The sequence below is a fragment of the Manis javanica genome, chromosome 9 (assembly GCF_040802235.1).
Source record: "Manis javanica isolate MJ-LG chromosome 9, MJ_LKY, whole genome shotgun sequence".
Lineage (NCBI taxonomy): Eukaryota > Metazoa > Chordata > Mammalia > Pholidota > Manidae > Manis > Manis javanica.
Genome location: NC_133164.1, coordinates 124,968,156 through 124,992,428, shown reverse-complemented (window position 1 = coordinate 124,992,428; position 24,273 = coordinate 124,968,156). Strand labels below are relative to the sequence as shown.

At 52.8% G+C, this 24,273-nt stretch overlaps 1 protein-coding gene across 2 annotated transcripts in view; it reads left to right on the top strand.

Moving 5' to 3' along the window:
* Positions 1 to 24,273, top strand: part of SLC66A2 (solute carrier family 66 member 2) — a 40,968-nt gene that overhangs the window by 5,637 nt on the left and 11,058 nt on the right. The window contains exons 2-3 of one of the 2 annotated variants that reach the window (XM_017653201.3): positions 976 to 1,109; positions 7,874 to 7,927. In XM_017653201.3, the coding sequence (XP_017508690.1) occupies positions 976 to 1,109; positions 7,874 to 7,927 (188 nt within the window). The remainder of the gene's footprint in view (positions 1 to 975; positions 1,110 to 7,873; positions 7,928 to 24,273) is intronic. The other variant, XM_017653202.3, reaches the window with a different exon arrangement.

The following is a 24,273-nucleotide window of genomic DNA, read 5'->3' as shown; positions in this document are numbered from 1 at the left end:
TGTGGGCGCCCCAGGCAGTACCCCTGGCCGAGCGAGCTCTGGGGCACCACCACCTCTTTCCCACTGGCTCTCTCTTCAGCTAGGCCTGCCTCAACAACTTTGTGATGCTGTAGGCCACGGTCTCGCTGGTGCTGCCCTCAGCTCCTGAGGTTTAGGGTCTTCTGATGGGCCCAGCTGGTGCCAGACACTGGACTGTGGGTGGGCCTCCGGGAGCTTGTGGCTGAGTTGGTGAGATGCTCAGCAGACTGGAAAAAGTCAGCAGGAAGGCTTGGGAGCTTTCCAGCTAGCAGAGTCAGGTGGGCAGGTAGGTGGGGACTTGGCAGAGCGTGGGCAGCCCCTCCTGTGGCAAGGGTCTTTGATGCCTGAGTTGGGGTGTCAGGGCCTCAGGCTGGGATTCAGGAGTGTGCCCTGTCCGGTGAGGAGGGGTGGAAATTTGGTGTCCTGACCCCCTGCTGCTCTGCTCATACTTTGGACTGTTGTGGCCTGGCAGGACCATCCCCTGGACAGTGGAATGATCTTACCTGGGAAGCAGGTGGTCTAGAAGCCACAGGCATCTACCTGGTGGCAATCGGGGCCTCTGCAGGGAAGGAAGGGCGGGACACCTGGACCTTTGGGAGGGAGCTCAGGAGACCCGCCCGAGCCCCTGTCCATCATCCCTGGGTGGGAACCCAGAGATTCCTGGGGAGGGGAGTGCGGCAGTTGGAGAAGCCCTGGGTACAATTGTGAGTGCCTCCGATGCTGAGGGGGTTTCGTGCGCCCCCATTGGCTGTCCAGGAGTGCTGCTGGCACCTCCCACCACAGCTCTGCCTGCCTATGGGGCTTGGAGGCCCAGGTGGTCACCCGTGCCCTGGGGCCGCAGCAGGTGTGAGAGACCCTCCCTGCGGTGCCACTGAGGTGGGCCCAGTCCGTGGGACCTGGGCTGGGCAAGGCCCTGGTGTCCACCTTCTGACCTGACGCTGTGGCTTCTCCCCCCAGGTTTGGAAGGCATTTTGAGTCTCCGCTCCTCTGGCAGAGCGTTGTCATGATCTCCACCATGTTACTGATGCTGAAGCTCTGCACCGAGGTCCGCGTGGCCAACGAACTGAATGTGAGACGCCGATTCTTTGCAGGTTGGTGACCAGCAGCTTTGGGAATAAAGCCACTAAATCAGCTGTGCTCTCAGGTGACTAAGAGCCAGAGTTACCTGACCAAATGGCACCATTCCCTGTAGCCGATGTTAGAACTTCAGTGTGCCAAACAACTTTGATCAAACATTCTATAACATGAAGCAATCCAGATAGTTTTTCTTCACTGGATTTGGGCGAGTTACTAGCTGAACTTAGTTCATTATTGCTCGTCTGATGGTGGCTCTGTGAGGATTCTAACTGTGGCGCAGGAAGGACTTTTCTCTGTGTCTCTTCTGGCTCGTCAGGTCCGAGGAAGACATCGCCGGGGAGGCTGGTTCGGCTCTGGCTGTGTGGTTCTGTCTTTCGCTTCACCGTGTCCCTCCTGCTGAGCTGGCTGCGGCCTTCCCCACATACCTGTCAAACACACATCCAGAGTCTTGCTTTTGTGGGTCCAGGAGAATTGTCGCCCGGGGTGGGCATGCAGGGTCTGCACATTGGGTGGGGCAGGTTACATGCTCGGTCCGTGTCATTTCTAGACTCTTTGGTGGCTCAGAAAATAGAAAATTCTTCTTCCTGTTTTTGCCTCTTTAAAAATTCTCCTTGGAGCTAATGTTCTGTGAACAAGCAGGCCGGCAGGCTTCTCATATGCTGGAGGGCTCAATGCCTTAATTATGGTTTTCAGCTAATTACCTAATCTAGGACACTCTCACCATGATTTTGTCTGGGACTGTGTGTTTAACCTTAGCTGCTGCTTAGAAAAGTGTTTTCTCCAAGTTGTTCAGTCTGGGCCTCTTGTGGGCTGGAGGCTCGCCCTGTGTTTTCCTTCTGTGTGAACTGGTCCTTTCCCCTGTGTACCTTCTGTTTTTAGAGTAAATGAATGTGTGCTGATTCCAGTCGTTGGAGAAAATAGGTCAGCCTCCAGCTCTGATGCATAGCCTGGACCTGTCAGTGTCACTGAACCACAAAGGGGCCGCCACTGTGTGCTTCTGGTGAGGCTTTGTTCTCTCTCCCCACTGCTGGGCCGTCCTCTGTAGATGGGTGCCTCCCTGCGTGACTCAGGAAGTCACCGCGGGTGGGGCTGGTGCCCCGCCCCGCTGGGCTCACCTCCTCCAGCCTGGATCCCTTGCCAGGTGAGGGGCTTGGCGCTTGTTTCTCTTTGATCACAGGCTTTCTGCCTCTTTCTCTCTGTGCCCCTTGAAGCTCATCTTTAATTTGGCACTGGTCTCCTAGCTGACGGCAGAAGGGGCAGCATGAGGGGTTGTCAGTAATGCCCATCCTCACCCGCGGGGGAGGGAAGGTGAGAGGGGACCCAGTGCCCATGGGTGCTCTGAAACATGAGACCTGGCTTTGTGACCTCCCTTGCAGTGTGTGTAGGCACTGGTGAGGTGGGGTGCCAGCTAGGGCAGGTGTGTGAGCCTCAGCGATGGAGCAAACTTACAGGTCAGTGTTTTTGTGACCTTGCTGAGGTACAGGTGTGCCATCAGCAGCCCACACCTGCATGCTCCCCTTCTTCCAGTGGGTCTTTATTGCTGGCGGCTGGCACCCTGGGAGGCTTTGTGGGCAGGAAGTTGTGCATGCTGTGGCCTCTCGCCAGGAGCAGAAGTGGGATACCTGATCCTTCTCTCTTGACTGTTAGTGTTTGACCCAAATTCCTCCAAAAAGACTATTTCTATTGCAGTTAACTAGGATTGAGTTGAAATTGTGAATCCCAACTTAGGCTGGAATCTGGGTTTTAATCAGTGGCCTTCTCTGGTGAGCGGGTTAGCGACCGCATGCCCGTCGGCGCTGGGAACCTGTGCTGTGCCACCTCACGTGGCAGGAGGGCTTTCCAGGTGTGACGAAGGCTGGGCCGCAGAGTTTGGCCTGGGTGGGGCCGGTGACGGCACAGGCCTCCGAGTGGCAGAGGATGGAGAAGAGTCGGTCACGCGTGCCTGTGAGGACGGCTCTGTTGCTGGTGTGATGCCAGAAGAGGGCTCCTGAGGCCAGGGCGACCCTCATCTCAGCCAGCACCTCCCAGGTCTTCAGCTCAGGCCCGGTCTGAATGCCCCCAGATTCCAGCATTCTGATAGGATAGTCAGCCTAAAAAAATAAAGGCTTAAATGTTTTCCAGTTAACTCTTACAGAGATTTTTAACTTTGAAGGTCAGCAATTCAATGTGAAAGTTAAAGAAATATAAATGACATTAAAGGAGAAAAACAAGTTACTTTAAAAAATCACACGATTTGGTACCTGATTATAAAGAGCAGTTAATGTTGTAGATGTGTTGGGGAAGTGCAGGGGTATAAAGCGAGGGCAAACAGCTCTCCGTCCCCGCCCAGAGGTGATGGCCTGGTGTGCTGTCCGCCGTCAGTCTCCTTTGACAAAACTCGAACCAGACTGGTCCAAAGGTGTTTTCCGAGCCCTTGGAGGTGGGTGGGGTGTGTGCGGCGCCCTGGAGTCGGCCTCTGCAGGGTAGCAAGGCCCAGCTCCCAGGACAGCCCATTGGGATGGTGTCCACAGAGGCCATGTGTTGGGGAAACTGACTGGAGGGGCTGGCATGCTCCCCTTCCACTGTCTGTCCGTACATGCCATCTCCCCTTTTCCTTTTTCCTGTGGGGGATTTCAAACATACACAGAGTAGGGCACAGCGTGCGGAGCTCCATGTGGAATCACCCACCTCAGGACTCCCTAGGCCCTTGTCCTGCAGTTTTTGAAGCAAATTGCAGGCATATTCTATTTGTGATAGTTTGTGATCTGTCTCTAAAAGATAAGGGCTTTAAAAATGTAACCACAATACTGTTATCACCCATAAAATTAATGATTCTTGCTGTCAAATACCCAATCTTTGTGTTTCCAGCTATCTCACTGCTTCCTGACTTTTTGGCTGGTTAGTTTTCTTGAGTCAGGATCTGGTTACGGGCACACTCTGGCTGGTGGTTTTCTTTTTAGGGCCCTCCCTGACCCCCCCTTCCTCTTGGAGTGTGTCTCTGTTGAAAGCAGGTAGATTGCTCTGTGTGCCCCATGGGGTCATGCAGGTGTGCGCTAGAGGTGCAGGCATGAGCCCTAAGCCAGATTCGCTGAGGCAGCTCTTCACTTGACAGGATTCTGAGTGAGTTTCCTCAGGTCACGTTCTGAGAAGTGCTGCTTGGAGGGGGTCCCACCCTGGCTTCTGTTGGGGGAACGTCATGGGAGCTGACTGCCTGTCTCAGGTATGCCCTGAAAAAGATAATGGGACCCAGACGACTGAAACAGAACAGGTCTGCTTCTGTTTGCTTTTGTTTTTTGCAAGACTGCTGTGTTCGGCCACCAGGAGCATGTCTGGCCAGCTTGTCTAATTCTGGATGTTAGTGGTGGAGGACGCTCAACACTGTGCCCGATAACCATGGGCTGCAGAGTTCCCGCTCTGTCTGCCTTTGTTGATCCATTAGCTGGAGTGCTTCCCTGAAGAGACTTCCCCATAAATGCCTTCAGTCATCCAGTGGTACAACTTACAAAGGAAAGGTGGCTAAACGCTTCTTTGTCTTTATTTGCCTGTTTTTAGAAGTGGTTTGCTGGCATCCTGTTTGTTTTTACATCATTCTGAAGGTGTGGCTTCAGGCATATTTGCTGTGTCTCCCTGATCGCCAGGATCGCACTTGCTGCCTGCTCCCTGCCAGCAGCCCTTCGGGCGGCTGCTGACCTTGCGGCGCATCACCAGGGGTCTCGTGGATCCCCAGTCTTGGCGTGACAAGGCGACAAGATGCTCTGAGCCCGCCGTCTGTGTTTCCTGCCCCAGACCTGGAACAGGCCATTTCTCCTGGGAGACATAGAATCCGGATGTGGCATGTGGAGACCACAGCCTGGGCTCTGGGACAGGCGTTGGCGTGACCGGCTCTTGGCCTTTGTGGCGGGTGGAGCTAGCAGAATGTTATGGTAGTGAGAGCCTCTGGGTGTCATGCTGACCCTGCTTGACACTTCACAGACTCTGAGGTCAGGGCTGACTCCCTTCCACCTGCTTCTCAAGGACCCAGGCATGACGGGCTGTCAGGCCGCTGATGCTGCTGTGCACTCGCTGCCCTGCTTGCTTGGTCTTGGCAGGAAGGAAGGCTCCAGGTCATCTTGCTGGGTGTTTTACTGGGAGATCACTGTGTTTACAGTCCCTTGGAATGGTGCCTCTTCGCGGGCATGCATGCCACCAGCAGATACACAGTTGGGTTCATTTATATATATATATTTTTTATTTTTATTTTTTATTTTTTATTTTTTATTTTTTTATTTTTATTAAGGTATCATTGATATACAGTCTTATGAAGGCTTCACAAGAAAAACAATGTGGTTATTACATTCACCCTTATTATCGAGTCACCCCCATACCCCATTGCAGTCACTGTCCATCAGTGTAGTAAGATGCCACAGAGGCCCTATTTGTCTTCTCTGGGCTACACTGTCTTCCCCATGACCCCACACACACCATGTGCACCAATCATGATACCCCTCAATCCCCTTCTCCCTCCCTTCCCATCTGCCCTTCCCCACCCCTCCCCTTTGGTAACCACTAGTCCCTTCTTGAAGTCTGTGAGTCTGCTGCTATTTTGTTCTTTCAGTTTTGCTTCATTGTTATACTCCACAAATGGGGGCTATCATTTGGTATTTGTCTTTCTCTGCCTAACTTATTTCAATGAGCATAATACTCTCTAGTTCCATCCATGTTGTTGCAAAGGGTAGGATTTGTTTCTTTCTTATGGTTGTATAGTATTCCATTGTGTATATGTACCACATCTTCTTTATCCATTCATCTACCGATGGACACTTAGGTTGCTTCCTGGGTTCATTTTATTTTATTTGAGAAAGGAGATTGTTTGTGGCTTAAAGTCAGGTGATTAGATTCATTTGACATTTGCCCCAGATCTCAATACTCCAAGTTCCAGTATGGAATTGGCTGAGGGGTAGATGGGGTAGTGGGGAGGAACTGCTAGTGGGCGGTTTCTTTGTGGAGTGATGGCTGTGTTCTAAAAGTAGGTAGTCATGGTTGCAAAGCTCTGGGCATACTAAAAGTCATTGAATTGTGCACTTTAAAAGTCAGCTTTTTATGATATATAACTATATGTCAATAGAGCCATAAAAATGTTAGGTGAAGAGGGTCACATACTATTTTGAGAATGAAGGCTGAGAGCCCCCCACCCCCACGAATGTTTATCTACCAACCGTGCTGCATTTTCAAGGGTTATGGATGTTCACGGACATCAGGGCACAAGTCCTCTGTCTGCCCTGCCACTGCCTGGGCTCCGATGGAAGCTCATCTCATCTCAGTTGTGACGGGACCCTGCAGTCACACCTCCTCCTGGTCCCTGTGCTCCAGAACCTGCTACCCCCAGCCCGTCGGCACCATCCGCCGCCCCATGCTCAGCACTGTCCACCGGACAGGCTCTGGCTCAGACCTCCCCGTGAGCACCTGCAGCCCTGGGGCTCATGGTGATTTCCCTCAGCTGCCAAGTGGCCGTCCCCCGGCCCTGTCCTCTGGCCACCCAGCATGGCAGACCCCCTGTGTCTTGGCCCTGTGGGGACTTCTGCCTCCTCGTCTTTTATTCCGGTCTCTGTGGCTGCTTGGTGAGGGACCCCAGAACTGAGCGACTTGAAAGGACAGCGTTTTTGCCCGTGACTCTGCGCTTGGGCGGTTTGGCACGGTGACCCCAAGCACCGTGTGTTTGGTCTCCTTCCCTCTCCTGCACCCTCTCTCCCCCTCCCTCTCTGCTCGCACACCCGCCGGTGCCCTTGTCGTGTGGCCTGGGCTTCCTTACAGCCTGGTGGCTGGCTCCTGAGGGGTGCATCTGAGAGATCGGGGTGGAGGTGTGTCTCCTTAATGACCTGGTCTAGGACATCGCACAGCCTTGCTTCTGCAGGCCAGCGGTCCCAGGGCCCTCCCCGTATCAGAGACGGGCCTTTGAGTAGGGGTGGGGTGGAGCTCAGAGCGGGGCTGCCCTGAGCGCCCTGCCTGCGTGGGGCGGGTTGTCAGTGACGTCCCCATGGGTCTGTTTCGGGACTTGCTCTCCTTCGGTCCGTCCTGCACAGAGGTGCTTCTCCAGAGCACAGACCCGATCCAGTTGCTTTTCTAACTAAGAAACTGCACAGGTAGCTCGATGTGTGACAGACAGTCTGACTCTTCCCGCCCTGAACCCTGCCGGCCTGAACCTGTCCTGGGGCAGCACTGAGTTGGGGGTTTTCAGGTGGGGTGGGCAGCAAGGTGCCTCAGAGTCGAATCGCTGAGAACATTGTCAGGGCTCCTAGGAGGTCACGCAGGAGGCAGTTGCAGGCGGCACCCTGGTGTGACGTGTGGTGACACTCGGCCATCTGCTTGTCAAGGTCCGGGTGTTGACCCAGCTCTGCTTTCACAGTGGGCGTTGAGTGTACTCTGAAAACAACTTTATCAAGCAACCTCGTGAAGGGTTTTGACCTGGACAACTATATCATGACCAAACTGCACGTGCAGATGGGTTTGCAGGGGAAATAAAGTAGAGCCTTCTGTGTCCTTGTCACCTGAGCAGACGTGGGGTGGGCTTATGCCACCTCTGACCTTAGAAGTTAAATGAAAATATGGTGACTTGTCATTTTTGGTCCCGAATTCTCCCCCACCCGCCAGACCACTCCTATTGGAAGAGGGTAGGTTTGGAGAGAAGTAGTTCAGAGAATGTATTTCCTAGTGCTCAGAAACCAAACCTACTTTTTAAAAAAGAAATGCAAAAAGGCCTGGGGGCTGCTTGTGTGTTAACCCTGTCTGCTTGTCTTCTTCCTGTTTCTCTTTTTAACTGTAGCTGCAGATGGTAAGGATGAAGAAATCAGAGCCCCCCCCAGGCGGTCCTGTCTGGGTAGGTACCACGCTGTGCGGCTGAGGCCGTGGGAGACCCCCGGTCCCTCTGCTTCGTGTCCTGTGCTCATGCTTGCGCCTTGCCCTGCATGTGAGTCATTTCACCAGATGCGGCCGTGTCTCCAGCAAACTAACCAACCCATGACCTGCCGTTGTCAAGCATGATGTAGCTCCTAGAAGCCTAGAAGCCTGCTCCTTTTCTGTGCATGTGTGTGCACGCATGCACGTGTGTGTGTATGTGTGAGAGAGAGAGAGAGGGAGGGAGGAAGGGGGGAGGGGGAAGGAAGAAAGAAACATGATCAGAGTACAAGCTTTGGGATTCTTCTGTTAAATTTATTCCAAAGTATTGTATCCTTTTTGATGCTATGGTAAATGGAATTTTTTTCTTAATTTCATTGCTATTTGGTAGGAGTAAAGTCCATTTTCACATATTGATCTTGTATCTTGCCATTTTGCCGAACTCTTTTATTCTAACAGCTTTTTAGTGGATTTCCAGGATTTTCTGTATATAAGATCATGTCATCTGCAAATAGGGACACTTTTTCCTTTCCAGCCTGGGTGCTTCTCTCTTTTTTCTTGCCCTGCCACCTGGCTAGAAGTGGTGTGGGTGGCTGCTGGTCTCGTTCCTGATCTTAGTGGGAGGCATTCCGTGTTTCACCGCTGAGCGTGGTGTCACACGGGTGCCCCGCACTAGGGTAAGCCCGTGCCTTCTGTTCTGAGATTGTTTGAGGGGATGCTGAAGTTTGTCATATGCTGCTCTGTGTCTGTTGTTATAATCACATGGTTTTTGTCCTGTATTCTACTATTACAGAGTATAATACTGATTGATTTTGTATGTTGAACTGACGTTGTATTCTTGGGGTAAGTCGCATCTGGTCATGATGTATGATCCTTTTTATAAGTCGCTGGATTCTGTTTGCTAGTAGTACGCTGAGGATTTTTGTGTCCATACTCACAAGGGATATTGGTGTGTTTTTCCTTCTCATGATGTCTTGGATGGTACCAGCCGCAAGTCCGGAATGGGAACTGTTCCTCTTCCACTTGTTTTAAGTTTGTGAAGGATTGGCATCAATTCTTTATTAATTAAAAACATTTTTATAGAGGTGTAATTGACATAGTATATTAGTTTCAAGTGTGCAACAATGATTCGGTATTTGTATATGTTAGGAAATGATCACTGCAATCTGTCACCATGCATGGTTACAAAATCCCTTTTTTGTGATGATGAGGACTGTTGGAGTTCACTCGCAGCAGCTTTCAAATATGCAGTGCGGTGTCACCAGCTGTGGTCACCGTGCTGCACCTTACATCCCCAGGGCTTGTTCATTTTATAACTGGAAGTTTTACCCCCTTGAAAGCTTTTTACCCCCTTCATACATTTTTCCCACCTCCCAACTCCCACCTCTGGCAAACAAATCTGTGAGGGTTTTTTTCTATGAGGGTTTTTTTTAATTCTACTTATAAGTGAAATCACATGGTATTTGTCTTTCTCTGACATGTCACTTAGCATAATGTACACAAGGTTGATTGATCCTGTGTTGCTGCAAATGGCAAAATTTTGTTCCTTTTATGGCTGAGTAATACTCTGTGACATATATGTACCGTATTTCCTTTATTCATGGACACTTAGGTTGCTTCCATATCTTGGCTATTGTAAACAAGGCTGCAATAAACATAGGGGCGCATGTATCTTGTCAAATTAGTGTTTCCATTCTCTTCAGATAAATTCCCAGAAGTAAAATTACTGGGTCAGTATGGTATTTCTGTTTTCTAAGTTTTTTGAGGAATCTCCATACTGGTTTCCACAGTGGCTGCACCAGTTTACATTCCCAGTAGTGCGGGAGGGTTCTCCTCTCTCCACGTTCTCACTCGGCCCTTGTCATGTCTTGTCTTGTTGATAATGGCCATTCTAACAGGCGTGAGGCAGTATCTCGCTGTGGCTTTGATCGCATTTCCTCATGATCGGCGATGCGGGGCGTCTTTCACATGCCTGTTCGCCGTCCTCATGTCTTCTTCGAAAAAATGTCGATTCACATCTTCTACCTATTTTTTAACTGGATTTTTCCCCCTGTGGGATTGTATGGGTTCTTTATCTGTTTTGAATATTAGCCCCTCGTCAGACCCGCGGTTTGCACGGACTCGCCCCCGCTCAGCAGCTGCCTCATCATTTTGTTGGTGTCCTTGGCTGTGAGGCAGCTTACTTTGGTGTCGCCCCACTTGGTCATTTTTGCTTTTGTTTCCTTGCTTTTGGAGCCAGGTAATGTCAGGGTGCTTCCTGCCTATATTTGCTTCTAGTTTATTTTTTTTGAAATGTTTTTCTTTGTCACCCAGAGTTTGTTTAGACTATTATATATGAGGCTGTGGATCTTTTTGTGTTTATCCTAATTGGACTTTGTTGTGCTTTTTGGGTGTCTAGATCGATCTTTTCACCCCGCTTGGGGTGCTATCAGTCGTTGGTGCTGTTACTGCCTCTCCTGTGCCTCTCTGCCCTCCTCCTGCACACCCACTGCTCCTGCACAGGTGCTCCGAGCTGGGAGCCCCACTTCCTGCCTCTTTCCTGGAATGTAGGAGCTCAGCAGGGTGATGGGAACCGGGAGCTGCTGCTGGGAGAAACCGGGCTGCGCTGGAGCTGGGGGTGAGCGCCACCCCCTGGTCGGTGTTTCCATCCCAAGGGCCTGCAGCCAGTCTCCGTCCTTCAGGAGAGGCCTCTCCGTTGCTGGTGCCCATGGGGCACTTTCCAGAGACTTTTAGTGGCCGTTTCTGTGGTGCCCGGGAATTAGGCCAGGGAGAGGGTCTGCAGAGATCCTCACGCCACCATCTGGAAGTGCCTGTCTTCTCTGCCGTGTCAGGAACTATGGTGGCCAGAGTTATGCGGGTCGTTCCAGGCCAGGAACACGACTTGCTCCTCTGTCTTTATTTACAGCCGCACTGATGGGCGCGTAAGGGGCCGTGTGCATTTTCGGTGGTTTAGTGTCAAGCGAATACATGGTAGGGTGTTCACAGGGCCACGTCCTCTGTTAAGCTTGTAGAAGTAGCCTTAAAACTTTAATTTTAAAGTGAATGTGTTGATTTGGAGAAAACCTGTTCATCCTAGGCCACCTGGGCCAGGCCTCTCGGGCGTCTTCCTGCAGAGCACAGCTAGCCGCGTGGGGTTGTGCCCTGAGAAGCTGTCCAAGCTCTCGTGCAGGGTTCTGTCAGCCGAGTGACCCAGCTTGCTTGGTAGGTAGCAGTGCAGGGAACACATGGCCTCAGCCTCTGGCCTCCTTCCTGGTCCATGTTGGGGTGCCTCCTGAGCAGAGACCAGCAGCAGAAGCAGGGCCTGTAGATGCAGTGGGGGTGGGGGGAAAAGGCTCCCACAAGTCAGAAGAGCTAGAAAGGCCATGCCTGGGGCAGCCACGGGGCCTGGTGGACCCAGCTCCCTGCCTGGGGCAGCCACGGGGCCTGGTGGACCCAGCTCCCTGCCTGGGGCAGCCACGGGGCCTGGTGGACCCAGCTCCCTGCCTGGGGCAGCCACGGGGCCTGGTGGACCCAGCTCCCTGCCTGGGGCAGCCACGGGGCCTGGTGGACCCAGCTCCCTGCCTGGGGCAGCCACGGGGGCCTCTTGGACCCAGCTCCCTGCCTGGGGCAGCCACAGGGCCTGGTGGGCCCAGCTCCCTTACAGCTTTTTTGAATGAGGCTGGTGTCCCTTTGAATGAGGCATTGCCTCGTGTTCCCCACGTCCACCTGGGAGGCCCCAGCCAGGACGCAGGCCTTTCCTCTGCAGCCTGGACCCTTCTGGCAGGAGGCAGGGGCTCTTGCAGGTTGTGACGGGGCTTGGAGATGGGGGCTGGCCCAGGCCAGCTGAGACTGACTGAGACTGGGTGCAGGGGCCTGGCCCTGTGCTGCCCGGTTCTTCCTGGACCTGGTGGCAGTGCAGCTGTGTGCCAGGTGCTGCTTCTGCTTTTTAAGTCTTTTACATAAATTGCCAATTCTCACCCTGGCCTTTGCGGACGGTGCTATGATTTTTCCCACTTTACAGATAAGGAAACCAAGGCACACACAGGTTGGGTCATTTGGAGGCAGCCACGCGGCAGCCAGGCAGGCTGGGGCCCAGAGCCTGTGTTAGCACCGGGCCTGTGTTCCTCCCCAACCCTGTGTCCTCTCTCGGGTGGGCTTCCACCGTGGGCACAGGCCGTCGCCCCTAGGTGTTTGGACATCACTGCTGCCCTGGCTGTTCTACAGTCCCATCCCTGCTCCTGGGGGACTCCAGGTGGCACCTGAGCCTTCCAGCCCCCTCCAGCACCTCATCAGCCCTGGGGCCCACCTGAGCCCCGGGTTTTTACCTCTGCCCCGCACACCTGGAGCAGAACCTGGTGCAGGGTGGAGCCTGCACTTGGGACCTGGAGCTGTTGGGCCAGGTTGGGGAGACACCCGTGGAGACAGGCAGCGGGCAGGGCTGCCCGGTAGGCTGGGTGCTGGGCTTCCTGGCAGGAACGACGTGTCTCCCTGCTTCCGCGCGGTCAGTCCTGCTCTCCACACGGGTCGGGTAGCATGTCTGGGCCTGGGGAGCACGGGAGTTGGTTCTCCTCTGGACTTGTGTCCTACCCTGGGTCCCCAGGTGACATGGTGGGGGCATATTCAAAGGCCTCCGAATCCCAGATGACCCAGCCGATGGTCCCAGGCTGTCCTAGGCCTCCTTAGTGCTGGACAGCCCAGCCCAGTGGGAATGCAGCGCCTGAGGAACGTGAACCACGTGTAGCTTGAAAGGTCCCAGAAGCACATTAGAAAAGTGAAAAGAAATGGGCCTAAGTAATGCAAATAGCTTGTTTTTTACCCAATGTCATTTCCGCACAGAACCACCATACGATTAACGGTATGTTTTCCATTGCTTTCTTTGCATCAAGCCTTTGAAATCAGGTATGTGCCCTGTGCCCAGGGTGGTGACCGTGCCAGCTGTGTTCTGTGCTCGGTGCCCGTGCCTGCCAGCTGGGTCTCTCATCCCCACGGGGGGGAAGTACCGAAGCTCTCAAACATGCATGCGAATGGGTTTTGGGGTTTTGAAACTCCTCTGTTTTCCTTAGGTCGTAATTGCTGAAACTCCTTGGCCGACGCTTTGGAAAGCGATTTTCAGGGTAGCAGGTCACAGAGGGGGTATGTTTGCCCCCTTCACAGCTCTTCTGTGGCCGCAGGTTCTCTGCCCTTGGGGCCCCTGGGGTTCTCTTGCTGCTCCACTGAAGTCCCTGTCTTGGAAGTTTGTGGGTTTTAAATCCCTGTCTCTTGTCATATTGGCTTAAAAATATAGAAGGAGACGTGAGGCTCTTCCCTATTGCTGTCTGCCCAGAGGGATGTCGTGGGGCGCCTGTGGCCCTGCCGTCACGGGGCCTGCCCTCCCCGGAGGGCCTCAACGTGGCACCCCACAGGCACTGCAGGCTCACTTGGGATTGCCGTAAATCCCAGACAAGTGCACTTGAGTTACTGCTGCCCACACCTCAGCACACAGCATTCCCTGAGGATTCCGTCATGGCAGCAGGTTGTGCCCATAGTGTGAGCTTCAGGGCGGGTGTGTGGGAGACGGCTTTGCCTCTGTGGCTCCTGGAGCCGAGAGTCCAGGCAGCAGGATCAACTGTGGCTTTTGTGGTGAGTTTCTCCTGCATCCCCAGACTCGGGTGTGATGTGGGTCCGGGGAGGCAGGCTGCGCTCCCATGCTGGTGCCCTGCTGTCTCCTGTCCCACGGTGAGGGTTGCAGCCCCCCCACCAGGCATAGGGTCGCTTGACAGCTGGGGGCCCTCTTGGAGCCTGTCCTCCCCTTCCTTGGGATGACCCTGCCTTAGCGGGAGCTGCCAGCCTGTGGTTTTCAGGCGTCCAGCAGGAAACGGTGCCCCAGTCCTGAGAGCCTCTCTCAGCCTGCCTCACCTGGACACCTGGACACCTGGTTTACGGGCCCTCCCGTCTCCAGAGGAGGGGTGGCCTTTCCAGGGGATGTCCGGGCACCTGGGGGCAGGGTGGGGGTAGGCAGGGGCTGGGGCCCAGATAGAAGCTTCTGTCACTTGGGAGTGGTCGCAGGGGCCCAGCCCTCAGCGCTTGGAACACACCGTCCAGGGGTGGTTGCCCAAGAGGGGGGCGTGTGGAGACCCTGTTGGCATGGGAGGCTGTGCGTTCCCTCTCAGTGGCTCTTGGTTGTTGCGGCCACTGCGGAGCTGCTGTCCCCTGCCAGCGGCGGCCCGGACCTCGGGAGGGAGCCTTGGGGACTGCGTGCCGTTCGTCACTGTCACTCCTGCGCGTTTTGGGAGCAGTGAGGTCTTTGCCTGAACCAAAAGGGGCGGCCACATGGCGGCGCTCGCGGGCTCCACCGGCTTGGCGGTGCGGGAGCCCGGCCCCTACGTAGCTGTTCTGGGCTTGCTGGGGTCCCTCCGCAGCCCTAATGAGGCCGGGAGGTGACCGTGGGGCCAGGGCTCCTCCTCTGGCTTGCTTTTCTTCCACTCCTGGACCTCTGTGGGCGCCGGGGCTGGTCGCTCGCGCTTCCTTGGGGTCCCGGCCCCGCCATCTACCAGCGCCGACTTGTGGCTGCTGTTCGGGGACAGGCCCGCAGAGCTGAGGGCGCGGTGACCCCGCAGCCGCAACCGGAGCTGAGCCTGCCCCCCCGCCGTCCCGCTTTCCGCCCGCCCCAGGCCCTTTGCGGCTCCGCGGGCCGTCAGTGAGTGCAGAGGTGCCGCCCACCTTACACCTGCCCTCGGACGTGCGGCTCCGCAGGACAGGGACGAGCAGAGACCCAAACCGCAGAATTCCGTCCGGCTGGCTGGCCTCCTGCGCCTTCGCTGCTGTCCCAGCGAGGGGCTCAGAGGAGGGCCTCCCACGCCCCCGGCTGGTCACTGGCAGCTCCCCATGCGGCGGCCACCTGCCTTTTCTCTTTGAAATGTGACTTCAAAATTTGAGCGAATGAAGCTACCACATTGTGTATTTTTAAATATCAACTCTTGGGGGTGCAATATGCATGCAGTTAAACACTCCATTCTTGGTGGGGTGAGTGGAGGGGGTCTTTCAGGGGAGGGAGGCTTTGGGGGAGCCCCTCAGCCCCAGCTGCCACCCTGGTGAGCCGTGTGGCCGGTGGGGAGTGGGCCCTGGGAAGTGCCAGGACAAGGGCCCCCCTTAAAGATTGCCTGCAGCTGTGTCTGGGCCGGCGGGCATTCCTGGGCTTCCCTCTCAGGGAGAGTGTCGGGGCAGCCCCTCCTCCCCATCTGCCAGGGGAGGCTCAAGGGGCTGCAGGGAGAGGCGCTGAGGGCACATCTGGGAGGGGGGCTCCGCCAGCCCTGGTCGCCTGTGTGATTGTCGAGGACCCGTGGATCATCTGTCACCGTCGTGGGCCTAGGACCACCTCGAGGGGCATCAGGCATGGCCAGCCCCCTGCACAGCCGCTCCGTCCACGTAGAGGGAAGGTGGTCGGTGATGCCTCAGATGATACTGTGGAGTGGGGGTCCCTGCCTGCCCTCCAGGGTCTGCACTTTCCCTGTGTTGATAGGGTGACCCTGCTCTTGGGCTTGGGGGTGAGAGGTCAAGTTCGAGCAGCACTGCTGGTGCAGGGTCAGGCCTTGAGGGGGAGTTGGGGCGTGGCCCCCAGCAGCAGGATGGTTGTCCCCAGGCCACCTGTTTACTGTGGACAGCTGAGGAAGGGCTTGTTTGGGGGGATCTTGGTTGTCCCTTGGGCATGGCCATTGGCCAGATCTGGGGGTGCTGCAGGCGCCTGAGGGAGGGGAGGGCACAGGTGTGGCAGGGGCTCTGCTCAGGAGGGAGCCGTGAGGGGTAGAGAGTGCTGGAGTTTGCTCCGGGGTCAGCCGGGTGCTCCCCTCTACCTCTGACTTCTTCAGCAGTGGGCAGCTTCCTGCCGGTACCCTGGGGTCAGCCATGGGCATTTCTGCCAGCGGTCAGGTGGGCAGTCTGAGCTTCAGAGGAGAGCCACCTCTTCGTCGGCCCAGAATTGGCTCTGATTCTGGAGCCCTCAGCTGCGGGAAAGCTACGTGTCTTCCTGAGGGTGGCGATGGCATCAGTCCCTGAGACCTGCTGGCCTGACATCCTCCTCAGCTTGGGGTCCTAGCAAGGTTGCCCGGGTCACCACTGAGGAAGGGGCTGAGGCTGGGCTGGAGGAGCAATCCAGGCTGAGTTCATGCCCTGCCCCTTCCTGCGCTGACTCCATGGTGGATTCTCTGTTGTTGACATCACTGCTACCCCAGCAGAGGGGTAGGACCTCTTTTCCTTCCTCCTCTCCACCCACACCTGTTCTGGCCTCTCTGTGACCCAGGTGTCCAGGGCCCTTGTCTGGCTTGGCCCAGCGCGCGCCCTCTGGGGCCGCCCCCATGTGCCCACCCATGGCTGCCTGTGGCCCTTCCAGGTTCCGTCTGTCTTCCAGGGCGCTGTCTGCTTTCTCTGCACTAGGACAACAGCATTCACCATGGTGTATAATTATTTTAAAAGTTTATGCTGCATAATTAAGACATAAAAATGTTTCACGAATGAAAATGCAAGTGTTCTGCATAACATCACACCCACCATGGGCACGTCCCCAAGCCAAGGCGCACAGGAGCAGGGCCCTGCCTGCTGCAGGAGGGGCCTTGAGCAGTGCCACTTCCACCAGAGGCCTGCAGGGGTGGGGCAGGGGGGCAGGCAGAGAGAGGATGGGGGTGGCTCAGGCCCACGCTGGCCTCAGGGAGCTGCCTGGTGGGGTGGGCAGGTGGTCTGGTGTGGCCGCAGTGGGAGGTTTCTGAGGTTTCTGGGGGGTGGGGCATCCTGTTTGTGGGTGTGGTCTGCTGGTCTTGTGGGGTAGTCCACAGCCTCATGGTCCTGCAGGACTCCATTGGGAAACAAGCCCAAGATGTTGGGCTCCGTTTCTCTCGTGTCCCAGGAGAGGGCAGCCTTCCAGGCGCAGAGGTCCTGCATTCACATCTGGGGTCACCCCTAATTCGTAAACGTCCTTGAGGCCACAGCTCTCTTGCATGGCCATGGCTGGTCAGCACCCTCTTAGAAAGACCAGACCTCTTACATAATCATTTGGAGCACCTACAATCTGAGCAGAAATTGGGTCTCTCTTGCCATCCAGGACTCTCTCCTGGTGCAAATGCCCATTGCACATTCCCCCAGTGGGCCATCGCTTCTTTAGTCCAGGAGTGGCTGGAGTGAGCTGAAGCCTGGGGGACACAGGAGTGGGATCAGTTTCTAGGGACAGACACGGGGGGGTCTCTCCACAGTAGAGTAGCCAGAGGGCTTGGGGCTGCCCCTGTCTGACCATATGCTGTCCAGGGGCAGCTGAGGAGCTGGCAGGGCCGAGCACTCCGAGGTAAGACCGCGCGTCTGAGCTGTGCAGCTGGGAGGACATTGGGGGTTGGTTTCTGTTGACACCACAGGTTACCTGGGTGCCCCTCCTGGCACTTTTATTCTTTTATTTTATTTTATTATTTTTATTTTAGTATCATTAACCTACAATTACATGAAGAACATTATGTTTACTAGGCTCCCCCCTTCACCAAGTTCCCCCCACATACCCCTTCACAGTCACTGTCCATCAGCGTAGTAAGATGCTGTAAAATCACTACTTGTCTTTTTTTTAATTTTTATTTATTTTATTTTATTTTGGTATCATTAATCTACAATTACATGAAGGACATTATGTTTACTAGGCTCCCCCCTTCACCAAGTCCCCCCCACATCCCCATTCAACAGTCACTGTCCATCCACATAGTAAGATGCTGTAGAATCACTACTTGTCTTCTCTGTGTTGCACAGTCCTCCCCGTGCACCCCCCCCCACATTATACATGCTAATCGTAATGCCCCCTTTCTTTTCTTCCCGCCCTTATCCCTCCCTTCCCACCCGTCCTCCCCAGTCCCTTTCCCTTTGGTAACTGTTTGTCCATTCGTGGGTTCTGTGATTCTGCTGCTGTTTTGTTCTTTCAGTTTTTCTTTTGTTCTTATACTCCTCATATGAGTGAAATCATTTGGTACTTGTCTTTCTCCACCTGGCTTATTTCACTGAGCATAATACCCTCTAGCTCCATCCATGGTGTTGCAAATGGTAGGATTTGTTTTCTTCTTATGGCTGAATAATATTCCATTGTATATATGTTCCACCTCTTCTTTATCCATTCACCTACTGATGGACACTTAGGTTGCTTCCATTTCTTGGCTATTGTAAATCGTGCTGCGATAAACATAGGGGTGCATCTGTCTTTTTCAAACTGGGCTGCTGCATTCTTAGGGTAAATTCCTAGAAGTGGAATTCCTGGGTCAAATAGTAAGTCTATTTTGAGCATTTTGAGGAACCTCCATACTGCTTTCCACAATGGTTGAACTAATTTACATTCCCACCAGCAGTGTAGGAGGGTTCCCCTTTCTCCACAACCTCGCTAACATTTGTTGTTGTTTGTCTTTTGGATGGTAGCCATCCTTGGTGGTGTGAGGTGATATCTCATTGTGGTTTTAATGTGCATTTCTCTGATGACAAACGATGTGGAGCATCTTTTAATGTGCCTGTTGGCCATCTGAATTTCTTCTTTAGAGAACTATCTATTCAGCTCCTCTGCCCATTTTTTAATTGGATTATTTGTTTTTTGTTTGTTGAGGTGTGTGAGCTCTTTATATATTTTGGATGTCAACCCTTTATCGAATCTGTCATTTATGAATATATTCTCCCATACTGTAGGATACCTTTTTGTTCTATTGATCCTGTCCTTTGCTGTACAGAAGCTTTTCAGCTTGATATAGTCCCACCTGTTTATTTTTGCTTTTGTTTCCCTTGCCCGGGGAGATATGTTCAAGAAGAGGTCACTCATGTTTATGTCCACGAGATTTTTGCCTGTGTTTTTTTCTAAGAGTTTTATGGTTTCATGACTTACACTCAGGTCTTTGATCCATTTCGAATTTGCTTTTGTGTATGGGGTTAGACAGTGATTCCTGGCACTTTTATTCTTGTTTGGGGCATCCGTCCCCATCTCCTGGGACACTCCTTGGTGAGAAGGGCCTGGGGCCCTGGTGGCACCTTATCGGAAGTGGGGTGTCCTTTCCTCCCCTGCTCCTGAGGATAGTATCAGCTAGAATTTCTGGGAGGGAAGCCACAGCTCTCTTATTTCTTAGCTAATTTTAAAAATTATTAATGAAAAGTTTTTTGATATACCTCAAAAGTGTGGGAAATGTTTGGTTCCATCTGACACAAGTCAGGAATCGGGCTTTTCATTAAGCATCTTCTGCGTTCCTCTAACTTTTTCTGACTAAACTCTGTAAATCTCATTTTGTGCCTTCTATATCTACCAAGTATTATCCTCAGCTGACATTTTCATTACATAATTCCTGCTTTTCTGTCTCTACCACTTGATTTAATTCAGTGCAATATATCAGTTACAGCTGATGGGTGGATAGAATGCTAAATTTGTTTTAAATTTTCTAGGATACGAATGACAGTACCTCAAACTTGAAGTTTAAAGGAACTATTTTTACCTTCAGGACTAGAAAATATAGAAGACACACTTAAGAGGATGTTTATATCTGGATTTCTCTGTGTAAGACAGCTATATACATTAAAACCTTTTTCTTCTATTATACATTAAAATCTATTTTTTGGGATATAGTTCACATTCCATAAGTTACCCTTAAAATTTTGTGATAAAATTCATGTAGGGTAGAATTCACCATTTTAACCCTCTTGAAGTGTGTGATTCACTGGTTTTAGTGTGTTCACAGTTGTGCAGCCATCACTTCCATGTAACTACAGAACACCCCTCCGCCCCGAAAGGAAGCCCCATACTCCCTGTTTCCCCACCCCCGCCCCTGGTAACCACTGCCAGTTTTCTGTGGCTGGACTTGCCGCCTCGGGACCCTGCACATGCGGCCTGCGGTCTCCTCTGGGCTTCCTCCACTCGGTGCCATGTCCTCCGGCCCGTCCACGTGGTGGCGTGCGTCAGTGTCCCTCTTCTTTTCAAGGCCAAATGATGGCCACTGGTGTGAATGGGCCACCTTTTGCATATCCACTCATCCGTGAGGACATCTGTGGTGTTTCTACCATTCGGCTGTTGTGAATAATACTGCTGTGCACATTAACATACAGATTTAAATGGGCGTTTGTTTCATTTCTTTTGGGCGTATACCTAGGAGTAGACTTGTGGGATTCGGCGACTTCATGGGGAACGTGGGGAACTTCCAGATTGTCTTCCAAAGTGCATCAGTTTATATTCCCACCAGCTGTATATGGAGTTTCGAATTTCTCATGTGCTCACCAAAATTTTTATTGTATTTTTATTATTGCCATCATAGCAGCTGTGATGAGGCTCTTGTGTCCCGATCTGCATGTCCCTGACGACTGGTGACGTCGAGCATCTCTGCATGGGGTGGGCCTTTTGTGTGTCATCTTTGGAGAGATTTCAGGTTCCCTGTCCATTTTTAGGTTGGGTTATTTGTTTTTTATTTGAATTATGTATATTGAGTATTTGCCTCCTCGGCCCTCCCAGGATCTCTAAATGATGCGTACTTTGTAGATTATTAGAATTCAGTGTTCTTTCAGAGTTTTGGTGTTGCCGTCTGGACATGCATCCCTGCAGCATCTCTCGCTTCCCTGTGGCCTTGGGATAACTGGCTTGGGGGCCAGGTCAGGGGTACTCATGGTGGGGACCCGGTCCTTGGGGCCCCTCCAGGGCTGCCCCCACGACTCCTGTCCTTGGCTGTCACACTGGGAATGTGTGTGGGAACGTGCCCTGCGAGGGGTTTACTGAAGTCCTGGCAAGCCCAGGGGACAGAGGTGGTGGGGGGGGTCAGGCGGAGGGCCAGCTGTGTTCCCGCCTCGCTGTGGGGCCCGAAGAGCACGCCTCTGACCTCAGGTGCTCGTCTGGGAGCCGAGCAAAGCCTGCACGAGGCCTCCCCCACAGCGGTGAGTCATTGCTCCCGCCACTCAAGCTGCAGCCCACGGACAGGAGACGCTGGCAGTCGCACGTGGCTGCGCGGGGTGTGCCGCAAGCCTGTGATGGCGGCTCCGCTGGGGCCGAGCCCCATTCCCAGAAGAGCAGGTCCCTACTGCGTAGTCTGCATGTGTCCAGGGAGGCTGGGCTGAGGACTGGTGCCTTCCTGCCTCAGGCCTGGGCAGCTCTCTGCTGCTCTTGGAGAAGCACGTGCGGTGTGCACAGGACCGACGCTGGGCCTGGCGCCGCTGTCCTCATCACATCTGGTGTGTGTGTGTGGTGTTCCTGTGGTTCCTTCAGGCTCGATCTCTTTGAAATGGTGTTAAAACGCAGGGCTAGAGATCGGTCACACGCCTCCGGGTACAGCTGCTGGCCAGGTTAGGGATGGTCCCTTCTTGGGTTGTTCCTGTCACGGGGTAGAAGGTAAGCTAGTGACACCTGCATGGTGACCTTCCCCCAGGCAGAGTGAAGTCTTCCTGTTTGGGGGGATTTCACCCCGGAACGTAAAGACATAGTTCAGACTCAAAGGAGCGACTCTGAGGGCAGGCTGAAACCTTGAGAAACCTCCAGACTGCAGCTCCATTTATAATTGGGACTTTATGGAAACTCAGCCTTGACTTAAAAATAGGAGCTGCTTGGTCATTAATGTGTTGGGTGTTTCCTTCATTAGAAAAGTATTCATATTTTTGGAGAATCTGTAGGGTTTGGCTTTTTGAGCTGAAGCACTTCGGGTGCCATTTGCAGATTTGCCCCTGAGTCCCGAGGTGCACGTGCCCCCAGCTTGTGGCGCTCCTGCACCGTGGGAGGGGACGTGGAGGAACGGCAGCCTGGGCCAGGCAGCTGCCCGTGCGGACCCTCGGTGGTCGTGCTGTCCACGGGCCTGGTGGTGGGCTCTACAGACAGGCCCGCGTCTCACCCATGCTCTCGGGGCAGAGCTCGGGAGAGGGAAGACCTCTGTCCCCAGCTTCCCCTGCAGAGGCCCTGTCCCCAGGAGGGGCCCCGCCTTGCTGTGATTGGACGGCGTGCCCTGGGGCTGCCTATTCCTTGGACTCCAGAGACTCAGGAGGTGGAGGAATGGCGTCTCCTGCAGAAGGGGGCCCAGCTCAGGAGAAGCGAAGAAGTGAGCTGTGGGTCCCATGGACGTGGACACCTCGGGCCTTGGGGACTCTCAGAGCCCCAAGGGGTCAGGAGAGCAGTGAGCATGGCCTCTCTGACTCAGCATAGGTATTTTGAAATTTGTGCAAGGTTTGGTTGTATGAGCTCGTTCCTGGTGGTGGTCAGTTGTGTTCTGCTACATGGCTGTGCTACAGTTTCTCAGTTCATTCACTGGTCACGGGACGCTTGGGTTCCCATTTTGGTTATTACAGATAAGGCAGCTGTGGACACTTGTGTACAGGTCTTTGTGTGAACATACACTTTCTTTTCTCTTGGGTGTACACAGAGGCATGGAATGTGTGTATTTAACTTCCTGGAAGCCGGAGCTGTTCCCGAGTCTGCCCCTTGTGCATGACCGCTGGCCGTGGGAGTCCGGCTGCTCCGGGCCTCCTCTTGTCTCCGGTGTGCGGTGGATTTCATGACAGTGCCGATCTGCGTCAGGGCTGTTTGTCATCCTTGTGTCTTCACTGGTGAAATGTCCAAATCTGCTGCCAACTTAAAAATTATTCTTACTGAGTTTTGAGTTTTTTATTTAACTTACTGAGTTTCTATAGGATATAGGCCCGCTATCAGGTAATGTGATTTGCCGTATTTTTTCCCTGTGTTTTGTCTTTCTATTCTCTTGATATTACCTTTTGATGAGCAGAAACTTTTAATTTTTATGGAGTTCAGGTCATTAGTTTGTTCTTTTATGGAGTGTGCTTTTGGTGTCATAGCCAAGAAATCTCTGTCTAACCCAAAATCACAATAGTGTTTTCCTGTTTTCTTCCTGTCCTCTCTCTCTGTAGTTTTAGGTTTTACATTTAGATTTATGATCAATTTTGAGTTAATTTTTGTTTTTGATATGAGGTGTGGATCCAACTTTGTTTTTGTGTACGGATGTCCAAAGACTATCTTTTCTCCACTAAATTGCCTTTGTATCTTTGTTGAAAACCAGCTGTGTGTGTGGGTCCACTTCTGGACTTTCTCTTCTTTTGCACAGATGTATTTCTCTATTCTGCACCATGCTGTCCTGATGGTAGTAGCTTGGTTAAGAGTCTGGGGTCAGTTGCTGTTAGTCTTCCAGCTTTATTCTTTGTTCTAGACCCCTTGCATTTCTATATGAATTTTAGAATCAATTTTTACAAAAAAGCATGCTGGGATTTTGGTGGGGATTATCTTGAATCTACAGATTGATTTAGGGGAAACTGACACCTTTATGATTGTACAGAAAGGCCTGGGACTGCTGTCCTTAGAAAGCCCTGCTTATAAAGGCGGCCCCTGGCTGGTGTCTGGGAACTTGGCTTTTGGGAGACTTCCCATCATTCCCAGAAGGGTGCCGACGATCTGCACAGTGTGGTAAGTGCTGAGTACCTATTTTCCTTCTGAAGGCTGGGGTTTTGGTGTGTGCCTTGCAGAGGGTCTAGATGACCAGCCCCAGTACAAACTCTGGACTTGAGTCTGTGTCACATGTGGCTGCAGCTCGCTGCTGGAGGGGGTCAGCTCGTGCTGCGTGAGCCCCACTGGGAGCGGAGGATCCGGAGTCGCCTGATGCGTCTTTGCGTTTGGTTTGCTTGCATTCTTGTGCTGCGATGAACCACAGGTGTGAATGTGACCACCCGCCGTGTCAGTCCTCCTAGGAAAACCACCGGGCCTGCAGAGGTTGGGGGCCCCTCAGTGCTGTGGGGACTCCAGCACACGGACACTGTCTTTCAGGTTTTGGTATCAGATCAATGCTGGTTTCATGGAATGAGCTGGGAATTATTCCCTACTTTTAAATTTTCTAGAGGAGTTATTTCTTCAGATATTTGATAAAATTTACCAGTGAAGCTGTCTGTGTCTGCAATTATCTTTGTGGGAAGATTTTTTTTTTATATCATTAATGTACAATTACTTGAACAACATTATGGTTACTAGACTCCCCCTATTATCAAGTCCCCTGTGGGAAGAGTTTTAATTCAATTGTCTTTCTTAAGAAACATAGGGTTGTTTGTATCACCGATATCATCTTGAGTAAATTTGCATCTTTCCTTTTATTCCTGGTCATTCCAGATAGAGGTTGATACACTTTATGATCTTTTCAAAGAACCAGCTTTGGTTTTGCTGATTTTCTCTCATTTTCTGTTTGCTATAAATTGGTTTCTGTTCTTTGCATTTAATTTGTTATTTCTTCCCCCTAGTTTAAGAGGTAGAACCTGAGGTCTCTAGTGGCATCCCATACATTTTTATACTGCATTTTCTTCATTCAGTTCAAATGCTTCTTAATTTCCTTTTGACCCAGGAGTTATTTAAAAGTGTGTTGCATA